The sequence below is a fragment of the Rhinolophus ferrumequinum genome, chromosome 4 (genome assembly GCF_004115265.2).
Source record: "Rhinolophus ferrumequinum isolate MPI-CBG mRhiFer1 chromosome 4, mRhiFer1_v1.p, whole genome shotgun sequence".
NCBI classification, from domain to species: domain Eukaryota; kingdom Metazoa; phylum Chordata; class Mammalia; order Chiroptera; family Rhinolophidae; genus Rhinolophus; species Rhinolophus ferrumequinum.
Window position 1 is genome coordinate 46,126,771 of NC_046287.1, and position 25,805 is coordinate 46,152,575.

The window sequence follows — 25,805 nt, forward strand, 5'->3', positions numbered from 1 at the left end:
TTATCTTAAAAGCCATCTTGTCTTGCTTTGTACCTTGTACCTGCGGGCTTGTGTTTGCCTTAGGCTTGGAGAAGCCGCCTGGAATGTAGAAAACATCTTGCTTTGGACTTTGTCTGTCTCTTAGGTACTTGTGATCAGTGGGCCTGGGTGGGCCTGGGCGGTCTGGACTAAGGCCTGGGGGCCAGGGTGTGGAGCCGGAGGGCTTTGCTGCCAGAGACAATGCAATGAAAACCCCTTGAAGCATTGAAGGGGGAACAACCTTGTTTACCCCCTCTTATAAAACTCCATACCCCTTTTAGATTGGGGAGGTTATGGTCTTTTCTAGCCTGATCTCCCGCAGCTCAAACACGCTAAATAAATTCTAATAGACCAGTTTTGTCTCCCACGACTCATTCCTCTGGCTGTGCCAAACACTTAGGTAGCAAATATAATCTCGATTCAGAAACTGGAATAGTTCAACTTGAACTTGACCTACTGTTAGATCTTTTGTCTTCCACCAACTCAGTCCTGCTTTAGCTGGAAACCTGCTGTGGTGGACAGGAAAAATGGCCCACTTGACATCTGGTCAACTGGGGATTCTGGTTGGAAGGTTAGACAGCTAATAAGATTTGGAGTATGTAGCACATCAGCTCAGGCTAAACCCATCTTGTACATTTTGTGAAACTCTGGTAAGTGAAGTGAACAAATTCACTTCTTCTACCTTTTTTAAAAGCCAGAAGGCAAATTTTGGTTCATATTGGGTATGAAACTCATGCAAGATTGCACAAGGAGTAACCGACAAATTCAGGACTTGAAAAATCTGTCGAGCTTCAAAGCTCATGATCTTTGATCTATACTAGTATTTTTCAAACTGGGTTCCTTGAAGCAGTTGGATGGTTCAGGCTGTCTTTGGTTTGGAGTGAGTTTGGGGGGTGCGTTAGTTTTCCAGGGCTGCTATAACAAAATACTACAAGCTGGGTGGTTTAAAACAACAGAAATTTATTATCTTGTAGTTCCAGTTCTACAGGCCAAAAATCCAAAATTAAGGTGTTGGCAGGGCCACGCTCCCCACAAAGCCCTTAGCAGAGGATCCGTTCCCACCTCTTTCAGTTTCTTATATCCCCAAGTGTTCTTTGTTTTGTAGAAGCATCACTCCAATTTCTGTCTCTGTCTTCAAATGGTGTCTCCCCTCTGTGTCTATGTCTTCATATGGCTTTCTCCTCCCTGTGTATGTCTCTCATCTTCTTATTAAGGATACCAGTCAAAGTGGATTAAGGATCCACCCTACTCTAGAATGACGTCAGCATAACTTAACTCATTACATCTGCTAAGACTCTATTCCTGAATAAGGTTACTTTAACAGGTACTAGGAGTTAGGATTTTAACATATCTTTTGGAGGGACATGATTCAATCCATATCAGGGGGTGAGAAGAGGTCACGTGAGTGGGGTTCTCATCTCCACTCCAGTTTCAACTATGGCTGCCTGTTTTTGCCTGGTTAATATTTTGGAATCCCTTGAAGGACTTTGAGAAAGAGTGCCACTGTTAAACGATGCATAGAAAACCACCTATCTATCACCTATCTACAATATGCCACTTTCCACAAAGAAACAGGCAAACACATCATTTAACTGGCTTAGAAAGTGCTTTTGCTTCAGGCTTTATAATTCTGGTTTTGCTTCTCTATGTCGTCTTCCTCTGCTTGGGCAGGGCACAAATGGCCGGTCACTGCTGATGAGTCTTGCCTTCGAACCACCACTGAGAACAGAGTGTGTAACATCGGTCTGGCCATTCTCTCCATCCCTGTTCCCTTTGAGTTCTCTTGAATTGCCATATGTGCAATGCATGTGTGGTCTGTTTCTCTTGGGGTTTCTGTGTCAAGCGTTCTATCCCTTACTCTTTCTCATGCCCTTGGACCCATGGTATCCTTTAATTAAAGACAATGGGTGGCATGATGACAGGATTAATATTAGTGTCTGGCCTAAGGACCAGAATTTTCCCATCTGCGTAACTGGACTGCTTATATGTTTGTGAAAAATCGAAGAGAAGGTGACAGTTATTTTCTTGGCTTGCTGTCTCTCTATCGGCTTCAGGAAAATAGTAGAGATGAGTTCCACAGGAATTGTTTGGCTGTTTCATTTAATTGAAAATGTAGGGTGCTATGGCTTTAAATGCATTGCTGTTCTGCCCCTTGTTCACTGCAGAATAAATAACAGTGATGTTCTTTCTGCTGAACATCAATTGCAGACGTTTTAGGACAGGCTCAGCAGTTTTGTGAGAATGAAGCTGTATTACTCAAGTGTAATGAGCCAAAATAGAAAACAAAAATCTGGTTTTGATGCACTAGTAAAGACCCATGCTCTGGCCATGTAAGATCCTTTCTGCTTTGTTATGGATTTGGAAGGTAGAGCATTCACTCAGGCTTATGGGCACAAAGGTGAAAGGAACATTCTGACTTAGGCGCTGAGCTGAAATGAATATCAGGGATAGAGTTTTTGCTAACTAATTATAGACATAATATTCAAATACAGAGTTTGCAAAGTGCCAGCTATCTAGTGGCCCCACCCCCAACCCCACACAAGAAAAGGGTTTAGAAATGATCAACTCGAAATCTTTTACAAAGCCAATATTTATTTTATTTTATTATGTACAAAATGTAAACTCCAAACGAACATAAAACCAAATAAAATTCGTTCAGCTGCACTGACTTTAATTGCTCATGATCTATAGTCACAATTAATTATATAAATAGATGGTCACTGCCCTGTTGCATTTGTTATACAGAAAGAATGTGATATTTGGCTATTTTAAAGAATGTTAAATAGAGAAAAATAGATCAGGGGACGGGGTCAGAGGCTTCTGAGATAATAACTCCATTAAAAGACATAGTCTAAACAGCAGATTATCAACCAAGAATAATGTAAGACCCAGTTAAAGACCCAGTTAAATTGCAAGTTAAAGACCCAGATGCAATTCTACTTGGTTGACCCAACACAAGAGGCCCAATGGTACTTTGGAAGCACTTTGCATTTTAATTTTTCTTGAGGACACAAATACAGTGGAATTGTGGGATACCTAAACTGAATTCAGAGCAAGAGTTTGACAGTACCATTATTTCCATAGGATATTCTGGTAGCAGGGGTGTCATTTGCAATTGAACACAGTGATGGTGTGTTAGGATCAACTCATAAATCACCAATTCATTTCATGATTTATGGCAAAATGGACATATCTTTAGTAAAAAGTAAAGTCAATGATAGCATCACAAATGTAAAGTTTTTTTAAATATGCTGAGTGGTGTAGTTTTACTCTTTTTGCTAAACTCAGTTATTAAAATGCTTTCTAAGAAACAACATGTTTACGTAACTATGTCTCTCAAGTGATCTACGTACAGGTTTGTTTTAAACCAGTTAGCTCCTTGGGTCAATTTCTTTGCCTGGTACCTGCACATACAATTCTCTTGGAAGCAGGCAACAATTTCATTAGAGTGATTGAGGACAGAAACTGACTTCTTTTTATCTCTAAATGTTGTGTGTATATTTAAAAAAAATAACAGGAGAATAAGAACATACTTTTTAAAATTCAGACTGTGTAGTTCATAAAATTACTATCATTTTAGCATGAGCTCAGTGCTGACCTTTTCAGATCAATCTATATAATAAATTCTCCCAAGAGAAGTATTTCTAGTAGAAGTGGGAAAAACATGAACTAAAGCTATAGCTCCTGTACTATAAATATTAGCCACTTTGGGCTTAGCACTCTTTCAGGGGTAGTAATAATACATAAGAGCACAAATATACACCTTTGTTTACATAGATAGAACATATGGAATTTTTGAATGATGTACATCTGGTGTTGGTCTAGTTTCTAATATTACCAATAGTGCCATTATGCAAATTTTCTTGAACACGTGGTAATGACCCATCATATACAGAGCTTTGATAGACCAGTTTTTATGTTGTCCTAAGACAGGGCCAAAATCAACTTAAAAACTGTTATGATGACTTGGAATTAAATGATGTATAAATTGTGGAATGCTCACTGGACAATGGGGGAAAATATTAGAAAACAGTTTTTACCACTAGACTGCCATATGCATTGACTTCCACCTAAATATCCAGAAGGTCATCTCCACTTTCGTCGCTCTCCACAGTCAGCTGCCGGGTCCACCACTTCTTAACTTCAGAACCACAGGAAGCTGCATCGGTCATGGGGTTCATTTTGCACACCACAGATTTCATTGTTGTTCGCCCTCCAAACCGTAAGTTGACTGAAGACACTGAGTGGCTTATTGGTTTTGGGGCTGTGGAATTAACAAAAATCCAATGAGCAATATGGTGTTGTTTTACTCTATTGCAAGCCATTCCTGAAAAACCATGATGTTCCCATCTCATGCTTTTGGTGAACAAGTCTTATCCACAGTTGTTAAGTATGAAACCTTTTCAGCACTTGATTCTTTATATTCATAATGAACTTGAAAATTAGGTTCATGGACAACTAGCAATATCATTTGAAAAAAAGTGCTGGTTGCCCCTTGCACTTTGAGATATTTACAGAAACTAACAAACAACAACAACAACAACAACAACAAAACGCCACTAAAATGTCCAATTTGGGAAATATAAATATCATAGAAATATGTATGAGTCAGTGTTCTTTCGTATTATATGCATACATATAAAGAAAAAAGAAAATAAATGATAGAGTAACTGACAAGTGAGGGGAGAAAAAGGGATGTAGAGAGGGTATGGAAAGAAAGATGTGGGTAAATACAATTTTTAAAACAATAAATTGAAATGTAGCATCAGTGAAAAAGGAATGATTCAGGGACATATTTAAAATATGCTCACAACATTCACTTTTCCAAACCATGTGTCTGAATAAAGCCATTGTATGGAGGCTTTGTTGACACACTGATGGCTTTGGGATGCCACAGTCATGGTTTTGGTCCCAATTCTGTGACCTGTAGATATAACCGGCAAGTTCATGTCTTGAAACCCAAGTTTCTTCAACTGTGAAATGAAGAGAATGTAAGTTTCCTCATTGGCCTATTATGAGAATTAAAATAGATTGAATGAGATGACCTAAGAAAACGCATAGCAAAACTACTGCCATGTCATCCAGCAATTCCACTTCTGGGTATATATTCGAAGGAAATAAAATCAGTATCTTGAAGAGCTATCTGTACTCCCATGTTTGTTGCATTGTTATTCACAATAGGATATGGAAACAACCTAAGTGTCTGTTAACTGCAACGGATGAATGGTTAAAGAAAATGTATATATATTTGTATATATACATATACATAATACATATATACATGTATACAAAGTTGAATAATGTTTTATTTTATATATATGTATATATGTTATATATATTTATGTATGTTTTATATATCTGTTATATATGTATGATATATATATATACACATACACAGAACAAAATATTATTCAACCTTAAGAAAGAAGGAAATCCTGCAATGTGTGACAACATAGGTGAATCTGAAGGACATTATGCTAAGTAAAATAAGCCAGACACAAAGAAAAATACTGTATGATGTCACTTATATGTGGAATCCAAAAAAGTCAAAAATTCACAGAAGCAGAGAGAGTAGAATGATGGTTACCAGAGTCATGAAGATGGGGGAAATGCGGAGATGTGTAAAGGGTACAAAGTTGTAGTTCAGCAGTATGATTAAGTTCTAGAATCCTGCTGTACAGTATGGTGATCATAGTAACTGTACACTTGAACTTCGCTGACAGAGTAGATCTTAAGTGTTCTCACCACACACAATAAATGGTAACTATGAGAGGGGATGCTCATATGTTATTAGCTTGACTGTAGTAATCTTTTCATAATGTATATGTTTATCAAAATATCACATTCTACATTTGAACTATATACTTAAAAAAAAGGTAAAATAAAAGGGGAACAAGAAAAAAAAAGAAAAAAGGGCAAAGAAGAAATGCATAGCCTGACACCTAGTACATTGTTGGTACCTCCTTAAAATGCTTTTTCTTGCCCTTTGCCTCTTCACATTCAGTATGTCCCCCATAGCATGTCATTTAGTTATCACCATTTCTGACACTAGGGATACCTAAGCTTGGACAGTAGGTACTTCTGACAACATCGTTTCATTTATCCATTTAAGTGAACCTCCAGAATCGTGCATCTCCCCTGGGTTATCTCTTCTACTTGTCCTTCCAGTGTCTGGACCACTGCTGCCGGTTTCGTCCATGTCATCACCTCATGCCCTGACTACTATATTATCTTCCAGCTCCTAGCCCTACCTCCAGGCTCAGAGGGAGAAATTTCCTTCTTTATTCTGCTGCCAAGTCACTCTTCTTAAAATAGGAATTGCAAATGTCATGTCTTGCTCAGAAACCTTTACTGGTTCCTAATAGCCTACAAGATGAAGTTGAAATCACTCAGCCTGTAATTTAAGGCTTTTCATGGCCTGGCCTGGCCACCTACTCAATCTTGTTTGCCATCACTCCCAGCTTTGCTTTAGCAGGCAGAAGCTAGATTCTCTCTGATCCACGAATAAAAAACTGGATATGAAAAAAGATGATTTTCTTCTCTGGTGTTAAGTTCCACTGAACAGCTTTTAGCCTCAAAATCTAAGTTATACTCTCTTCTGCTTTGTGAAACAGACATGCTGTAGAAGAGTTTGTAACCTTGTTCACCTTCTCACTTGGGTTGGGCTGAAGAAAGGGCACCGTTAAAGAATACCGGGAACCCCCTACTTTACTGTGGACTCAGATATTTATGGACAAAACCACATATGGAGGACTCTGGGCTATGCACATCATGGCTCCCCCTCCACTTGAGTGCCCTTAATGGGAGTATCCCGGCTTTCCAAAGCTCCATGTCCCCCTAGATGAAAATTCTCTCACTTGAATAATTAAAACGTGGACAAGAGTGTGATTGTGAGGCGTAAGTGAGGAAACACATGCACTCATAATACTATTGGCATTCAGCAAGTACGACAGCACTCATATCGTATCGTATCGTATCATCATGTCATATCATCGTATTATATCATATCATTGTATCATATCATATCACACTATATAAGTCTTGTTATTCCTGCTTTAAGAATCATGGCATTTTTCTAAATGATCATATTGCTCACTCTCTCAGATTAAGTAAATTTTGCCTATGTTTGAGAATGATTTAATGCACACAGGCAGCCCTTTGATAGCTTTCCTCTTTTATTTCTTGATCTTGACTATTATTATAGCCTTCTCAACCATGGTAGCTGAAAAACGAGCCCCAATATGGTTCTATTTAGAGAAATTATTTTGAGGGAAAAGTTTTTAATAAGGGGATGTATTTTTCATTGTTTCACTGACTGTAAATAACTCTAGGTGCAGAACTGTATTTTGAAATCTAAGATCAAAAACACATGGAGTGTAAATACCTTTAAAAGGCCTCAATCAATGGAGGAAGGACTTGATGTACATACCGGAGGGCAGACGCCATTGTCCGAACTTCCTCTGGGGTTTCCCGGCATCTGCTGCGTCTTGCCGGCTTCCTCCTCTGTCTGACAGAGTGGGGCTCAGAAGCTGCTGCTGGCTGCTTGTCTGCATGGGGGAAGAATTGACCAGTTACTTTAATACTGTGCTCCCTTCCTTATCTGCACTGGCCTGGACCCTCACTGTATTTTAAGAAAGGAAGAAAACATAACAGGAAACAAATGGGAAAAACATTATGGACCCACAGTGTGCACAATGGGGAAAAAAGTGAAAATGGGTAAAAAAAAAAGAAGTGCGCCCCTATAGAGGTGATGTTAATTCTCTAGACAACAGAATTATTACGTTCAGGTCATTAACATTATTTTTGTATCCAACAAGTCAGAATCTTTTGAATAACCTCCACCAGTTCTGGGATGGAAAAAAGACAAAAAAATCTGGATCAACATGTTCCAATTTTTCTTTTTTAACTTACAAACTTCCTATTAGAAATAGTGTCACTTTGTTTGAAATGGCCACGTGAACAGCACCAATTTATTTTTATTTTTTAAAAATGCACAGAATACCCTGGGATGAAGGACACCTCACATACCTACCTCAGGTTGCATATTATTATCCTGACTGTTAGCGTTCATGTCTTCACTGGGCTGGGTGGTCTCGATACTCGGGGGATTTAGAAACCGGCTCAGCTCCTGTTGCTGGCTCTCTCTCAGGCTGTGAATGATGCTGCATGACTGCTGCTGTTTCTATGGAAATATAATTTTCTTTCAGGAACAGAAAAATCAGCTCAACGTCCTCCTGCCCCCCGCCATTCAAATCATATTTTCTTCTCTCTTCTCCAAAGAACCTGTAGGCTTGGTGACCTCCTTGGAGCTTTCAAGTAAGGATCCTTAACTAATTTCCCTGGTAAGTATCAGACAGCTATAAAGAAAGGCTTAGAGACTTAGGAATTGCGTACTCTATCCATTTTCCTTTGTCTAATATTTGGAGTAGTGATGTTCATTGGTACTAGCTTGTGTTTTATTTAAAATAGAATTTTTAAGTCACCAAATGTGGGTGTTCTGTTTTATTCCTTTCTTATGCTATTCTGTGCTCATTAAGCCAATGTGGGCTGCCCCTTTCCTCTAAGTTATAAGACGCAGAAAAGCCTTGGGTGGATGAGTGAAACCCTCATTCTTGTCTTGGTTCTGGACTGGAGTAGGCCAACCCAGCAGGCCAACTGTCCTGGCATACACTGGGGCCAGGGCAGTCTGGTGGTGAGCTAGCATGCCTGTGTCCCCTCAGGGACTGTGGAAGGCAGATTCGATCCCTGGAACAAGCAGAGTTATGGTGGACCAGACAGCTGTGTCAGCTGCCTTGCTATAGGAGGTTGGGGTTTCATTTCTCTGAATCCCTTTTCTCATCCAAAAGAAAGATAGGTTTCTACAGATGATGTTGTTCTGAGAAACAGGATAAAAAAAAAAATCTGTTATAAATGTTTAGTGATTAATTTGATTTCCCCCCCACCATGTGTATGAAACATAAGTCAAAAGCTTTCATAAAATTAAATACCTAACAGAAATACCCATTGTTAATGCAGTATAAGCCAACACAGTATCTGTTCATTGATTTATGAGTCAGAGAATCTTAACAAGCTTATAGTTCAGGAGGCAGCAAACAAATCATTAAACTCTTGAAAGAGGTGGATTTAATTAAAGACCACACAACATTATCAACGATATGTTGGAATTTTTAGGAGCAATTTAAAAATAGTTTTGCAAATTTAATTGCTAGTCAATATGTTGAGATTTTTGGTATTTTGAACAGTTGAGTTTAATAAGTGGAGAACATACATATTTTAATATCTATAAACTGCTTCTTAAACATTCATGCTGTGATCACATAAAAATGTGATTTAATAGGAACTACTTATGGACCCTGCTCAAGAAGATATAGCTGAATTTGGAATTAAGGTTTGGATCATCATCTAACCATCGTAAGTCGATGAAGCTGACACAGTTGAAGGGATATAAGGCTAATCACAGAAAGGTCTAATCCCTCTGGTCGTGAGGCTCTTGAGGAGGAAATGAACCCCAGATGCTTCAGGTTCACTCACGGCTCTGATGCGCTTTAAGCACTTTTTCAGCCACATGCGGATGGTCTGCTTGGCCACTTCCTCCTCGATGGTGTACTCCAGCTGCTCCCTTGCAAGCAGCTCCTCCAACTGCAGACTCTTCCGGATGTCAACTGACCGGTAGGAGAGCATGCTGGTGGGGGAAATACAACAGCAATCGCATCTCTGACTTGCATGGGATTTAGACTCTTAGAGATCTCAAAATCCAGAGAGGACATCACTCAGCCCAACTACCGTGGCACCCTGACTAGCTGGATGGCTGGGGCTAGTTATGTCCTCTCTTTGTCTCTCTTCCCTCATCTGTGAAATGGGGATAGTCATGGGACCTACCTTATTAAATGATTAAGTGAGTTAATATTTGTGAGGTGTTTACAACAGTAAGTGCTGTATAAGTATTTGCAAAACAAAATATCCAGGCTAGGCCCTGGTTTACACACCAGCTGCTTAAGACTCTGGAACTTTCCGTGTAGAAGGAAGACCTGCTATCTCTATACTGTCTTCACATTCAGCTTCAGTTGGTGATAGTTAATATGCTTGGCTATGGGTCATGCATCCCTCTCCTCTCCCCACCCGCGTTTCCCTCTCAATATATCTCATTTGTCCACCTGGATCTTCCTCTTTAGTTTTGTTGGAACGCAAAACCAGGGTGAAACATTCACTTCCATTCAGCCCTTGGCACCACAGGCCCAGACACTGGCAAATGAAACCAGCACAGCTGATGTGCTGCATGGGGGTCTCTGGGTAATAAGGCAACTCATGTGTTCAGGCTGAGGGATCCATCGCCAAAGGAGGATGCAGCATCTTCTGGCAGCTTGGTGCTCCCTGGGGCAGCCACAGAAACTTAGTGATTGCTCAGCCCTTGCCTGCCCCTGGCTGTTCCATCTCCCTCGCCCAAATCACAACATGGCGGTCCTGAGAGGCCCCTCCCCATGCTGCACTGGTGCACTGACCTCTTCTTTGCATAGGCTCTTCCCACCATGGAGGGAAAAGTACACTTGCTCTTCCTCTCTTTCCTGCCTCATAAAAAATCTCACCACGGCTAACCATTTTCATCATACACTGGGCGAGAGGGCAGGGAGGGGCCAACGATGCTACCACTGACTTCGCCTGGGTCCATTTTATCAGATGTATCACTCTGTTCCAAAGAGGCTGGATATTAATTATGAATGACAGTGGTATGTCTGTGTGCCTCACTTTCAGCCTAAAAGATATTTGTCACTAGGAGAAAAGACGAAGTGACAGTCTGACATCCTTTGCTATTCATGTGTGTTTTCTGTCCCACCTTTTTCTACCTTTTAGCTTCCTCTTGCCAGAAGTGAATAGAGGGTGGTAAAATTGATAACTTGCGAGAACTTCCTCAGACCCTTCCTATGCTCGTCTTTTTTCAAATCCCAATCACAAGTATATCATTTCAGTACACCTGAATGCGCCTGAAATGTGTGACGCAATACCCAACATTTAACTTGTCAGTTATGTGCAACATGATGAAAATAGCTACTGCCAGTAGAGGGTTCTTAACTTTTTCTGTGGCATGAAAACCTTTGGCAATGGAGCCCATGGAATAATGTTTTAAATGCACAAAATAAAATACACATTATTTCAAAGGAAACCAATTGTATAAAATAGAGTTCTCAAATGATTTTCCTTGAAAAGGGGTGATATAGTAACATAAGTGCTTCTTTGTTATTGCATTAAATAATAACATCTCGCTGAGGTGAAATGACTACCATAGTTTGGAAGTACTGGTGAGCATAAAGGATATTTTAAGATATCAGCCAGAGCAGTAATGTGATCTGAAAATATCTATGATTTCCACTGGTGACAAAGACATAGGAATTGTCAATATGATTGTGGTTTGTTGCCTGTATTCATTATTGAAAAAAATGCTATATTCCAGTCAATGATTAGTGAAAATAAAGATGTAATTGTTTTCCTTTCCAGGTCCTCTGAATATTATCCATGGATTCCTGTTTAAGAAGCTGTTCTGTATTGATTGTTCCTCCCCCACCCCCCAAAAAAAAGGTATGTTGGGAGCCATAAGCCCCTGTACCTCAGAGTCTTATTCGGAAATAGGTCATTGCAGATGTAATTAGTTCACATGAAGTCATACAGGAACAGGGTGGGTCCCTAATCCAATAAGACTGGTGTCCTTATAGAAATGAAAACTTGGACACAGACAGGCATATGCACATTCACAGGGAGAATGCCATGTAACGATGAAGGTACAGATTGGGATGTTGCTTTTACAAGCCAAGGATTGCCAAAGATGGCCGGCAAACCATCAGAAGCTGGGGAGAGGGGGTGGAACAGATGCTCCCTCATGGCCTCAGAAGGAACCAACCTGCCGACACCTTGATCTCAGACTTCCAGCCTCCAGAACTGTGAGACAATAGATTCATTGTGTAAACCATTCCGTGCATGGTATTTTGTTACAGCAGACATAGCAAACTGATACAGAAACCTCACAGAGAGGCCTCAGTTTGCCCCTTTGTCCTGTCTGGGTACTCGTCAAATGTCTGGGAAACATGATTTGTCAACCAACGGGGGGGGGGGCAACCATCGCAGAGCCGTCCAGGAAAATCTTTGTCAGACTCACAAGTGAGAAGATCTGGATGTTAGCTCCAGCTTGGCCACAAAGGCTGAGTATTCGGGAGCAATACTGGATAAGTTCTTTCCTTGCAAGATGAAGGGTGGGCTCGAGCTCTCTACCTACCCCCTTCAGGAGCTCCTGGTTCAGTAAAGGGCACCTGGGGATGTTAGGCCACTGTGTCTCCCCCCTCCCGTGTGGGGACACGATCACTAAAGGACAGTGAGAAAGGCCATTTGGCGCCTGAGAAGTGTGACTTTGCCTTAGCACCACAACGGATGTGGCATTTTCGGTTCTGGACCTACTTGTTAATTGTATTTCACAAGGCCTTTCATGATTGGGATGTATTTCACAGCTTCAGTTTCTGGACTCAGTTCAGCTGTGTGACACAGAACTGTGAAACCCCCCTCGTACCTTAGGACGTCATGGAAAGTGACATCGCCACCATTATGCAGCCGCTCCATCTCATAGCACATGTGCTTAAACAGAAGTTTGTCTTTGTCCAGGTCCACCTCCAGCCTTCCCCGCAGCAGCCGCAGCAGGAACTTCACGCGGAAGGTGGGAATCACCCCCTGGTGGCAGAGCACAGTACCTGTAAGTCATCATGAGGCCAGAAGGCTTCCTCCGCTTTCACAGCGAAATACCTGGAGCTTTTTCTCACAAGATGGTATAATTCGCACGGTTGTTCACCTCCCTGGAGGCTGGGGGCAGGGGTGGAGGGCGTAGGGTGGGGATATGTGCGCTGAGACGATCAGGAGATAAAAGCTGAATACTTTGTAAGGCCTATGAATGTATACCTGAAGCTAATGTAATATTGCATGTCCACTGTAATTGAAAAATAAACTTTAAAATAAATTAATTGAATAAAAAAAAAAGCTGAGCACTTGGAGTTTCTGCCGATGCTTCTCTGGTTTTATGGGATTTCACAACCATGCAGCATTCGGAGCCAAGGAGGGTACAAAGCTCTCCTGGACTCAGCACTTTTTCCCCAAACTTTTCTTCCTATTGCCCGTTCCACTGACTCAGTCCTGCTCGTGTGTTCTTCAGACATGTGCCCAGGGGGTCAGTAAGCATCAGCCCCCAACATGGAACATATTCATGTACACGATCCTCCTCTTCACTCAGTCCGGATGCTGGGAACTTCTAAATGCATATTGTGAAGTTGTTCTTCTGTGGCTTGATCACTCCTTTTCAGGTCTTCTCCATTATTAGAACAATCACACAGGAGAGAGTTGGGTTCCTGGTCAGAGTAGCTCCAGAATCTGAAAATCTCACCTGTGTCACTCCCTTCCAGGCAACAAAACCTACTGTGCCAGCCAGCCTGACTATATCTGTGAACTAAGGTATTTGGCAAGAGGCAGGGGAACTGGGGAGCCATGAATTCCTGTCAGTGACTAACATCTTCCCAGGTGAGTGGCGGTGCCGTCTTCCATGTGTGTGTCAGAGGAAAGCAGGTTCCCGTAGGAAGCAGTGATGGACATGTACGTGGATCCAGCTGAGATGCCTGCACATGTAGGTCACTGTCTTGGGAGAAAACGCAGTGAGGTGGGTGCCTGGGTGAAGTGGGGGTACCAAGCGGAGAGCAAGCAAAGGGGGTGGAGAAAGCCATCCGTGGCAGTGCAGGCCCTGACCCCAACACTGGACGCTTCCCCTCCCCCCATTCACTCAGCCTGTTCTGACTCCTTGGTCTTTGTGCCCTGAGTCAACTCCTCCTGAAACTATTTTTGGATCTTCCCTCAGATATTCCCATGGCTGAACTGTTCTCATTTTTCAGATATTGGGGTCAAATAGCACTTCCCCAGACAGGCCTCATGACTACCCCTGCTCAAGCAGTCTGCCCCCGACTCCAACTCCTCTCTACCCTATTACCTTCTTCAAAGTGTTTATAGCTTCTAGAAATAATAATTATTCCTTTGCTTTTTATTTTGTCTCCTCGTATTAGAACATAAGCTCTGTGAACACAGGAACCTTTTCATTGTGTTCACTGGTATGTCTCCAGTGCCTAGAACTGTGCCTGAGTGTTTGTTAGGATGAAGGAGGAAGAGAAGGAGGATGAAGGAGAAGCGGCTGCTGCTTTGGCTACTTCTAGTAAATGCCGGGTAAGCTTCATGATTAAAACATTCAAATACTAAGTCCAAAATAATTCAAAATAATAACTCTCAGAAACTAAAGAACTCCTTTGTACTTGTAATCAGGATTGGAGTTTTAGGTTGAGGTGATCATCAGTCTATATTATACTGTTGTTTTTGGAATTTGAACTTCACCCTTTCTCCTGCCCTGAGCCCAAGGCTTGCTTCTTCAGAGCTCCTTTTGTTTCCTTTCCTTGTGGAAGCTTCTGAATGCCTGAAGAAGAGGACATTCGTGGTTGGAAGGGACATAAGGACGTCTGTCCCTCTCCTCCCCTAGCACAGTCTGCTGGATTGTCAGTGACAGCTTTCTGCAATTCACCAATGGCCACTCAAAATTCAATATATGTCAACTGCCAACCACAAAACCATGTCTGAGATATGGCAATAAGTGTCTTTGGGGTAGGGCATGAAACGACAACCCACTCTCCTACCTCTCGTTTATCATCCACCATATTCCATATGATTTGAAAGTGGCGAAGATCATTGTAACTTAAAAGCTGGTCCTCCTCAGTGGAATAAAACAAGGAGAAATTTTCCACAATTATGGCTGAAAAAGAAAGAAAGAAGAGAAAAATTGGGAAGTTAGACAATTAGGCTCATCTGTCATTTTTTAGAAAAAGCAAAACATCTATTTTAAATAATGAATTTTATCACCTACATGATAAGCCAAAAAAATTTTTTAAGTGCTTTTCTTATGATTTCCAAGTTGGCATGTTTTCCACTTGGACTAAGCTGTTTATCTAGCTCTTGCCTTTCTAAAACATGAGGGTCATGAGCATAAACACACATTCTGTGTATGTAGATATTCATGCCAGCTGGCTCTCTCTTGTAGTTGAGAGTTCCAGGGCAGTTTTTAAAGGTCGAATTGAGTTCTGGATGGCCCCATAGCTGGGTGAACAACACGTATCTTTCAAAAACATAAATGTGACATTTTGAGGCTCTAAAGGTAGCTCCCCCTGATATTTGTTCAACTCAATCCATGAGAAGAGCTCTTTTGAAATTAGTGATCATAATAAATACGACAACTCTTGAAATTGCAATCAACTGTCATTTACATGCCTTTCAAAGGTTTTTTCAGCTTCTGGATGGAGAGGCAACAATTTATAATTAATGCCACGAAAAACCCACCCCAAGCAATCCAGGACAATTACTTGAAAATTGTACATAATTATCTAAGTACCTGAGTTTAAAGAGATTAAAGAATATTCAACGAACATCACTTACCTACAAGTAGATTTAGCATGATGTAGGCAATGATGACATAAAATGAACAGAAATACATAAGTGCCCCGGCATAATTTCCACAGTCTGTTGCCCAATATGTAAATTCATCTGGAGTGCAAAAGGGTGGCTGGACCTGTGAGGCAGTGGGGGAAAGAGGGAAGAGAGAGTCACAGCAGAGAAGAATACAAATTTTTGTTAACTGACTAGTTAATGGACATATTCCTAACCCATGTAAAATATAATTAATTTCAAAGTAATCTCTCCAAAGCTATATACATTGGATACAGCATCTATAGCAAAAAATAAAAAAGAGTATTTCATTTATGCTTTTAGAATCCCAAGTTCATTGCCATTTTAGAAGCTTAATGAAAATGAACCGGTTTCCTCTAAGAGATGCTTTGTCTGCCACCTCCACCAGCCCCAAATGATAAGTCATCACTGTGATGCAAACTGCGAAATGTCAAACAAAAGGGCATTTAAAAGTTTTCCTCTGACTTAAGTAATGGGTTAAGATTAAGGAGGATCTGTTATACACAGCAAATTCACAATCAGCCTGTGGAAGGAGAAGCCAATAATCGTCATTCCTGGAGCATGGTTCGTTATGGGATGTTATGGAATAAAACACACTCAAAAGCCTCTGCAGTCTTCTCTGGCTGAATGAAATGCCAACACCTTTGAGAAACCTCCCGGTTTCTTTCAGCCAGAGTGACTAGCTCTTTGTTCTATATTTCCGTGGCATTCAACTTGTTCTTTATTTAGAATTTATGTAATTCTGCTTAGTATTATATTTGATTTGGTACATTCTGTCCCCATTCATTCATGCATAAAGTGAATGAGCTCCTACTATGTGCTAGGTTTCTGCCCAGTATTGGGGATACACTGGTAAGCAAGACAAAGACCTTGTCCCCCATCATGTTCCTGACAGCTGAGAGCTGTATATTTGAACATGGTAGACACTAACTACATGTGGCTATTTAAATTTAGGTTCATTAACATTAAATACAATTAAAGGCATTTAAAAATTCAGTTCCTCATTTTAACTGGTCACAATTCAAGTACTCAATAACCACATATTGAGTGGTTAACCACATATTTGGGTGGTGGCTCCTGAATTAGACAGTGCAGATGGCCATCATTGTAGAAATTTCTTTTGGACAGCATTGGTCAGGAGGATGATAGAGAGATGAAATAAACTATTCAAGCCAGTAACTCACCGTAGTTGTGATACGTGCTACAAAAAGGAAACATAGAGTGCTGTAAGAACATGTAACCGGCAATCTTAGCACAAGGTAGGGTTCCTGAAAGAACTGATGTTTACAGTGATACCTGAAGGATGATGAACAATTAGCCTAGACAAGGGAGGACACATACCAAAGGGGCGGGGTACAGCTCAGAGCCCTTGACCTAAACTCTTTGGGGATGCCTTAGAATCACTGAAAACCTGGCACCCAGTATATGGCTCATTACAAACCAGGGGATACATCAGTGAATATCTGTTGAATAAAGTAAGGAAGCAGAATTCCTCTGTTTATACTTGACTGCCAAAATGCACATGGTGGGAGGGAAAGAGCAATGCCCACATGGTACATATTTGTTGAATGGAACGACAATATAGCTCAAGGTGGGTTCACTGGATACTTTTCCTGTATGTCCATACATTGTAATGTAAAAGAATGTAATTTTATGGAATAAAAAGCCAGGGTATGTGTTTTGTACACCAAGTCTTGCTGCTAAATAGGAGGATGCTGCCTCCTATTATAGGTGCACGGCCAGAGAGTTTCATCTGATTGGCATTGTTAATAATGAAGAGATGTTTACCATACAGTCATGCATAATCTTGTTCCAGTCTTCACCGGTGACAATTCGGAACAGTACAGTAATAGCTTTGCCAGCTGAAGAAAAGTTTGCATGTCTAATTTAAGGGAAAAAAAAAGAATATGAATAATATAGTTGTCATGAAGTAGTAAGGTTTGCCACTACCAAAATAAGTGAATTTTAGAGAAAATTTGGTTGCTAAGTTACCATTTCCAAAGGTTATACCCTTGTATTTGTTTGTTATTTATACTTGCCCCCAAGTATAGCTGTCTGAATAACTCAACCCTAGCAGGATGCCACCAATTTCTTGCAATTCATCTTGAATGACTGAGGGAGCAAGTGTTGACGATTAAAAGTGATTCCTTCTTTCCTGTGGATTATGCTATAAAAGGTGGAGCTGTCATACATCAAATAAATCATCTCTGCAACAAAACACATCTGTATATAATTTGTTGAATAAGGACTTTTCTCTTTTAAACTATGAGATGCTTCCACAGAATTTAAGATAATCTTTGAAAAATGCTTTTCATATGTAATAATCATTTTGGGGGTTCTAACTTCCCTCGTTTTGCTAACGACAACAACAAAAACCAATGCCCCCTCAAAATTACTTAATTAAAAAAAATATGTAATTTTTTGACAGTACATGGAAGACAAAAAGTACTGGAATTCACCAGGATATTATTAGTTATTCCTGAATGGTGGTAGACTTATGGATTCTTTTGTTTTCTTTTATTTCTGAATTTTCAAAGATTTCTAAGCATGCATACTGTTTTCTATTAGAAAAATGTCATTTAAAATTTGGCCATTTTATTTTATTTCAATTTCCAACTGATTGCTTCTCCCTTCCCTTCTATCTTTAATAGACAAAAAAAATTCAGGTTTTTATTCATGATTTCATTACTAAAGAAGTTTGCTTGATAAGCGAATAGAAAAATAAATATATACCAACCTGTTAATGTTCTCTCCATATTTCACAGTACCAAATAAAACAACTCCAGCAAAAGCATAACACAGAAGCAGTAGGAACATTCCTACGATGATAAAGAAGCTTTTATACATGCTGACAACCACCGTCAGGAGGAGCATCTTTAGTGTTACCTGTATGGAGATGGAAATGGAGATGGAGATGATGGAGATGCAGATGGAGATGGATGAGATGGAGATGAGATGGAGATGGAGATGATGGAGATGAGATGGATGAGATGGAGATGAGATGGAGATGGAGATGATGGAGATGAGGGGGAGAGAGACAGAGAAAGAGGGAGAAAGAGAGAAGGAGAGGGGAGAGAGAATATGCATATTCAATTCATTAAGCTGTAGAGAACATAGGAAGTAAATAACATTTAAGCAGATTGGCACAAGAGTGACCCTCACGATATCATTTGAAAATTGCTTCCTATTCAATATTATATCAGAATATTATTCAAAAACCATTAGAAAGAGAAATTCCACTAATATTTGAAACTGTCCTGCCTTTTCAGCCAAATTAATAAAAATTCCACCCTCAGATTTTTTCAGTCTTCTGTTTTCTCGTCTCTTGTTCCCTAATTCTGTATGATAAAGTCTGTACATTTTGGGCCTGTAGCAAGTAGATTCGGGATTCTTCCACAAACAGATGTTCATAAAAACAAACCTAAACAATGCTAAAATACTAAATACCCTCAAATCTTAAATGTATTAATTCTGTTGATATATAGAAAGTACATGATACAACGTCAGAATCAAAAAAGAAAATAGTACTTTAAAATCTGAAAAATATATGTGGAATGTATGTATGAACATTCACAAAGAATATAAAGAAATCTGGGATTATAGAATCGTGGATGTTCATTAAGGATTATTTTTCTTTGCAGTGAAATAGCTTTTTTACAAATAAAAACAATAAAAATAAAGAACTATTAAGAAATACCACTGGTTTTTGCTTTCATGCCTGATATGTTACCTTTAGTTGATGACTGAGTTCAGTTAGCAAATATGAAGAATTAAAAAGACAACATAAATTCAGGAACGATATTACAACAAAACTAAGCTACTGATTCATTTTAATATTTAAAATTTACTTATGATGTCCAGCACTTTGTTAACTACAGGCCTGAACCCCAGAGGGACTGCTGAAGTCACTCAGTCATTGCTCTTTTCTTCCGTCTGTGGAACGTTGGACAGAATTCTTCACAACATACTTACATGCTTCCCACAGATCGAGAAAAACCTGAAGACAATCACACACGCGCCCATCATGTAGGTATATGCATTCTGAAATGTAAACAGAAGAAAGCCTCTCATAATTTGCACAAAAGATCTTGTTATAGTTCTGTTTTTCATTTTAAGCCTTCTGTGAAGTCTACTGAATAATTAGTTTAATAAAATGTGAAAATTCCTATAAGAAATTTATTTAAAAAAGGTGCTGAAAAGGTCACTGCCAAAACTCATGAATACATATTAGCTATAAAATCAAATCTTAAATGAAACTTCAGTCTCTGTTTTGCTCAGCTGAATTCTGTGTTTTAAAACCTATTTTTCCATAGTGACCAGCTGCTTTGAGGAGCAAGAACAACCTAGGATAGCAATGCGACATGAGGAAGTCCAGTGAGACAGGAGATAAAGGAATCCTGGCAGAGGGAGTGCAGGTGCTGGAAAAGCTTGCTGGAGATCAGACTCCTTCTGACTTAAGGTCTCTGGATACCTCTGGAGACCAGCTAGCCACATGTCTAAGTGATTTCAGAGATATCCTCCCTGCTCAGAAACACATTCAGCTCTTCCTGCAAGTGTGTGATCAGCAGTAAGAGATGACTCGGCATGCTTTATGACTAAGAAAGCTTAACATGAGAAAGAAACAAAGATCCCGCCGACTATAACTATAGTGACAACTGTGGAATTAAGCTGATGACAGAGTGTGATTTTTCTCAAGAAGCCTTGCCTAGGCAAATGACAATAGTCACGTATGGGCCCTGGGAAGGGGGTCCAGTGAGATCCTTGGTGAGGAGCAAGGAAATGCATGTGTCTGCATAGAAGCGTCTTTGGATGGGAACAAGGGCTGCATCTTCATTCACCATAGTCCACTGCAAAGTGGAGTGGAAGACGAGCACGCTTCCAGGACCAGAGGTTCTTAAAGAACAAAAAGCAGTCAGGCACAAAAGGCACGCTGGTCCTTTTGGTGTGCGATTTCCTATCTGGGGACATCTGGAATTAGGAAGCATACTCTGCTCTTCTGCTTGGACAGAGTGGCTTTGGCTGCAATTTATCTGGAGAAAAAGAAAATCATGGGCCTTGCTGCTCCTTTTTTCCATGTTAGCTCCAAACCTATTGTAGATACCTTCTCACTTTGCATTCTGGAAGTGATGATGCCCAACAGCTTCTAGGATGGTGAGCCAAATCCTTCACCTGGGCCACAAGGTCCTGAGAGGTCTCACATTTCCTTACTCACACAGATCTTGTACCTTGTTCTGCTGGCTCCTTCTACTGCAGTCACACTGTCTGTTCTCCTGTACCCTTCCCTCAATGGGACAGCTGCCTGAAATGTTCTCCCCTCATCCTACAGAATGAACCCAATTACCACTCCCTCAGGATGCCTTCCAGGACCTCTCGGATGAAGCCATCTTGCACTGCAATGTGTTGTCACAGCAATGGGTGTCCCTCTCCTCCATCCCCCTCACCATAGCTGTAATTCTCATTGACTTGGGAGCGGTCAACGAATGCCACCTAACTTTCCGGGCTGTGCCATTTATGAGAGCAGTGATTATCTTTGTGTAGCTTATTACGTTCTTCTCAGTTCCTAGCACATCTTTAGCGCTCAAAACCCTTTAATGTTTGAGGAAATGAATCCGGTTGTCTGAGAGGCCACATCTGCGCACTTGAAATATAGTGAGTTTAAATTAAGACATGCTATAAATGTAAAATACACATTCAATCAATTTTTCAGTATTAAAGAAAGCATGTAACCTTTCTCTTTCATAATTTTTTATATTGCTGACATGTTGAAATGGTAACATTTTGGATATGGTAGTTTAAAAATATATTAAATTAATGTTATCTGTTTCTTTTTTATGTTTTAAATGTGGCTCCTAGAATAGTTAAAATGACATCCGTGGCCACATTTTACTTCTGTTGGACAACAGGGCCTGAGTTCATGGTCAAGTATAGCCATAGCTGTATATTTTGAGCTGGACCTCAGACTGAATGGAGGCCGAAGGCACTTTAGGCAAAACAGTGAGAACTCAGATACAGAGATGGGGAATGATTAGAGAAGTGGCAGCTGGATGTCTAGTAGAAAACAAGGCAGCAAAAGTACCCGAGAATCACACGGTGAAATCTTGGTTATAATGTTGTAGCATGGATGCTACACTTGACACTTGAGCTCATAAAACTGGGTGTGAGTCCCCTGATACTAGCTTATATGTGAATTTAGACAGGTCTCTCAATCTGTTTCTCTCTCTGTCTCTCTCCCCGCTTTGTGAAAATGAGGGTTAAGCCAGAAGAACTTGAAGGCACTTCTCTTTCCAGATCACACACTCCAGAAATTTGAGTGGCCGGGTTTGGCTGTGTGAAGAGTATGGGTGTGTGCACACATACACACATGTGTGCATGTACTAGCATGTCCGAGGGCCATCTGGGTCATGGCTGGATTTGGGGGAGGTTAATCTGACACCTGACAGTTGGCTGACATGGAGTGAAATGAGACTGGAAACAGGGTGACCTGGACTGAATTATCAACTAAAATGAACGTCAATTGTGAACATACCAGGAGGGCAAAGTGAAGCACCACCCAGATGACGCCAAGTGACGTCACCAGCAGATCATATCGATTTCTTCGGCTTTGCCAGAAGCCAGCAGGTGACATTGCAATGATCTTCATCGTAACCTGGGAAACACAATGAAGAGACTAAACAGAGGCTGAGTGTTCAGCACATGTTTAAATGTATTAACTTGAGTCACATTATTTTTTTTAAAGGATGTAGAAACCAAAGAGAAGAATTTATTACACATATATAAAAGCTGAGGAGGTAACAAACACATCTATATTCTCCACACTCTTTTCTCCTTGTTTTATGCCTAGTTTGATAGCAGGACATTTTTCTTCCTCAAGTAAAAGACCACAGATTTTGGGAAACATCAAACAGTACAGGATGAAATAAGAATCTGCTTGTATTTCAAAGAAGATTGCTGGAAGAAGAAGAGTATCACTGGAAAGAGATATGACACGGACCATATATTAAAATAATCTTGTCTGGGACCACTCCCTTTGCCTTCACATTACAGTTTGAGTCCCTGAAATACAGTGGTTTGTGTAGTTCGCTCTACATACTTGAACTCACATAGCTAGACAGGCCAACATTCTGATACAATAAGTAACAGCAATTAGCAATTCCTGCAGTTAGAAAAATCTGAACTGTAAAGTGAAGTCTTTGTCCAAGTTTAGCAGAATAGTCTAAGAAGGAAATTGCCTAAGAGCTTGCTACTCTCTTCCCCTCCCCAAAGACTTCAAAAGCAATGGAACACAGAGCTGAAAGTGCCATCAAAGGAGGACATTATTTTACATTTTTTTAAATTAAAATGTATTGGGATAACAATGGTCAACAAAACTACACAGGTTTCAAGTGTAGAGTTCTAGAATACATCATCTCTATATGAATATTAATGTGCACTGTACCACTGACTCATTATGGTACCTCTAGAACGAAGATGAAGGTGAAGACAACTGACATTGTTGCCAAAGGAACAGTCACTGGGTCCTCAACGTCCCACTGTAAGAGAAACAGCACGTGAGTTTTTGCACACATCCACTGGGCAAATAAAGACTTGCCCCTTCTTCCTCCCACTTAAACACGATTGTGGATTTTAATTTTTTATACTAAAGAGCATAAATTGATGGTGAGTGGATACAGCCCCTTGTAATATTCTTGGATGCACCAATGAGTAAGAAAATCATTCCCAGAGTCTTAGGGTGAAACAAAGTACCTTGACAGACAGCAGCACCGACTGAGCCAGGACAAGTAATGCAATTGTCCTCTTAAAAAATGGATGCTGGGTTATGTCATACATCTTGGCTCTAAAACCATCATTATCTGGAAAACAAAGGTTTAGGCCAGGGCATTTCAGGCATAGGTCACATTTATTTTCTTGTCTTTCATTTTCTTTAATGCTCATCATAAAACCCATTACATTTTTCCCCCTACAGTTCAACCTATTGTGTAGTGTTTTGCAGGAATGGCTGGCTCTGAATATTTAAAACAATGGTGCATGACGCCGTCTGTATTGGAAGGAGAACCGCATCATTCAATTTCTGTCAGTTTAATACATTTCACTCATATGTTGAAAAAGCAAGCACAAATATATTTTACTTAAAAATTCATTTTTTCATTAAGGCTTATCCCGAGAGCACTGAAGCACAGCCTTTGGGTGGTTGATTTTAATAGCCTATGGAGAGAGCAGGAGTTTGGAGCCTGTTTCTATATTAACTTATGCACAACCACCTAGTGGCCTCACGATTATTATTTTAATTGAAATCTTAGACTCCTGGGGAATCATGAACACTAGTGCCCGACATGAATAAAATCAGAGCATCTTTGCTACCCGGGCGAGGTGGGAGATGAAGAGGCTGTGCTATCTTCAGTCGGCTCTTCAGATCTTCCCATCTTCTCTGATCTACAGTCAGCAGAGCCGTCCCCTTAATAAACAAAGGAAAGCAGAAAAAGGCTTTGTGTCACGTACTGCACACCAAGGACATTGCACATGGGGTGCTGATACAAACAGGACTAATTTGGGAGTTTCAAATAAAGATATTCTTCAAATACTGTGGTGGTTCGATAAATATGGTCAGAATTCTCAAACCTGGTCTTGAAAGGACTCCCATAAAGGATGGCCACAGGTTTTGGAGAAGATTCAGCAGTCTTCAGTTGGCATCTTTGAACATGGATAACATTCAGGTTTGGGAAAATCTAAGGAAGGTTTTTTACATGATTAAATTTTCTAAAAGGGATCTTCACTGTAATAGTGGTTAGTTTCCTTTCACTTCATAGTAGAAAATGCTGCAGCAAAATTATATCTTGTCAGTGCTGCTGCTTCTGGTTAAGCGTATTATGTCTTTACAATTTTTTTTCAAAATCATTCTGGTATGTGCAGTTGCAAAACTATTTTTAAGTGGTATAAAGTCACAGAATTTGGATCTTTAAGAACCTAGTGCTGTGACAACTGGCTTAAAGGGGATTGGATATTCTTTATTATATGATAGAGTACTTCATTAAAATATACATAAACATATTACATTTCATTACATTATGTTACATAGGCAGAAGTATAATTTAAGAAACTGGGTGGGGTGGCCAGGTGGCTCAGGTGGTTGGAGCGCTGTGCTCCTAACACCGAGCTTAACGGTTTGATTTCCACATGGGCCAGTGAGCTGTGCCCTGTACAGCTAAGATTGTGAACAACAGCTCCACCTGGAGCTGGGTTGCCTTGGGCTGCTGTGAGTGGCCGGCTGGCAGCCAGTGACCGACTGGCTCAGCTGGGTAGAACGCAAGGCTCATAATACCAGCATGAACCAGTGAGCTGCGTTCTCCACAACTAGACTGAGAAACAACGGTTTGACTCGAAGTTGGGGGGAGGGTGGGAAGGGGAAAGGGAAAAAAAAAATAGGGAAAAACAAAACACCCATCTCCCCTCAAATTCTTATTTTCTTTCCTCAACGCTAAGGACAGTCCTTCAGGGGAATATCCTTCTCATTATGTTTCCAGAATTTTCCTTCTTGAGTATGTATCAATACATGAGAATGTATTATAATATTTGTCCTGAATTTTAAGAATTTATATAAATGGTGTCCAATATGTGCTTATTTATTCAGTTTGTTTTTACCTTCAATGAACACTATGTTTTCCAAACAACTACATACTAGATCTAATTGGTTTATTTTTACTGCTCATGGAGTAGCAGACCACTGTACCAATACATCAGAAGTTATTTATTTTAAATTTCTGGACTATAAACAGTGCTGCAATAAACACACACATACCATCTCATGGTAAACATCAATGAGCCTTTCTCCATGTTGAATCTCTAGGAGAGGAATTGCTGGGGTCTAGGAATTTATGCATCTTTACATTTACCAGATATTGCTAAGTTGCTGTCCAAAGAGGGCTAACCAAGAAAATTTGCCACTAGCAATTTCCAAGTGTTCCCATTTCCTTATAGTCTTGCTAATCTTTGACATTATTAGACATTTTAATTTGACCATTTGATGGGTGTGAAGTGTACATGATTTAGTTTTAATATTAATGAGATGAACCATTTTTTATGGGTATAAGTGGTGATTCCTGTATCTGCCTATGTGAATTGCCTGTTCATATTCTTTGCTCATTTTTGTATTTCAATATTTACTTTTTGATGTTTTGTAGAAATTCACAATGTATTCTGGACACTATTCTTTTATCAGTTATGTGAGTTATAAATATTTTCTCTTAGTCTTAGCTTGTTTTATTGTTTTTTTT

At 40.1% G+C, this 25,805-nt stretch overlaps 1 protein-coding gene across 4 annotated transcripts in view; it reads right to left on the reverse strand.

Moving 5' to 3' along the window:
* Positions 1–2,607: 2,607 nt before the first annotated feature.
* NALCN (sodium leak channel, non-selective) overlaps positions 2,608–25,805 on the reverse strand; it is a 315,292-nt gene continuing 292,094 nt past the window's right edge. For 3 of the 4 annotated variants that reach the window (XM_033104832.1, XM_033104830.1, XM_033104828.1), the window contains 14 exons: positions 23,896–23,989; positions 23,281–23,387; positions 22,992–23,066; positions 22,064–22,183; positions 19,510–19,578; positions 18,275–18,423; positions 17,326–17,419; positions 15,508–15,640; positions 14,715–14,830; positions 12,569–12,726; positions 9,550–9,700; positions 8,051–8,200; positions 7,448–7,565; positions 2,608–4,282 (listed from right to left, as the gene is read on the reverse strand). In XM_033104832.1, coding sequence (XP_032960723.1) covers positions 4,089–4,282; positions 7,448–7,565; positions 8,051–8,200; positions 9,550–9,700; positions 12,569–12,726; positions 14,715–14,830; positions 15,508–15,640; positions 17,326–17,419; positions 18,275–18,423; positions 19,510–19,578; positions 22,064–22,183; positions 22,992–23,066; positions 23,281–23,387; positions 23,896–23,989 — 1,728 coding nt within the window. In that variant the 3' untranslated portion in view covers positions 2,608–4,088. The remainder of the gene's footprint in view (positions 4,283–7,447; positions 7,566–8,050; positions 8,201–9,549; positions 9,701–12,568; positions 12,727–14,714; positions 14,831–15,507; positions 15,641–17,325; positions 17,420–18,274; positions 18,424–19,509; positions 19,579–22,063; positions 22,184–22,991; positions 23,067–23,280; positions 23,388–23,895; positions 23,990–25,805) is intronic. The other variant, XM_033104829.1, reaches the window with a different exon arrangement.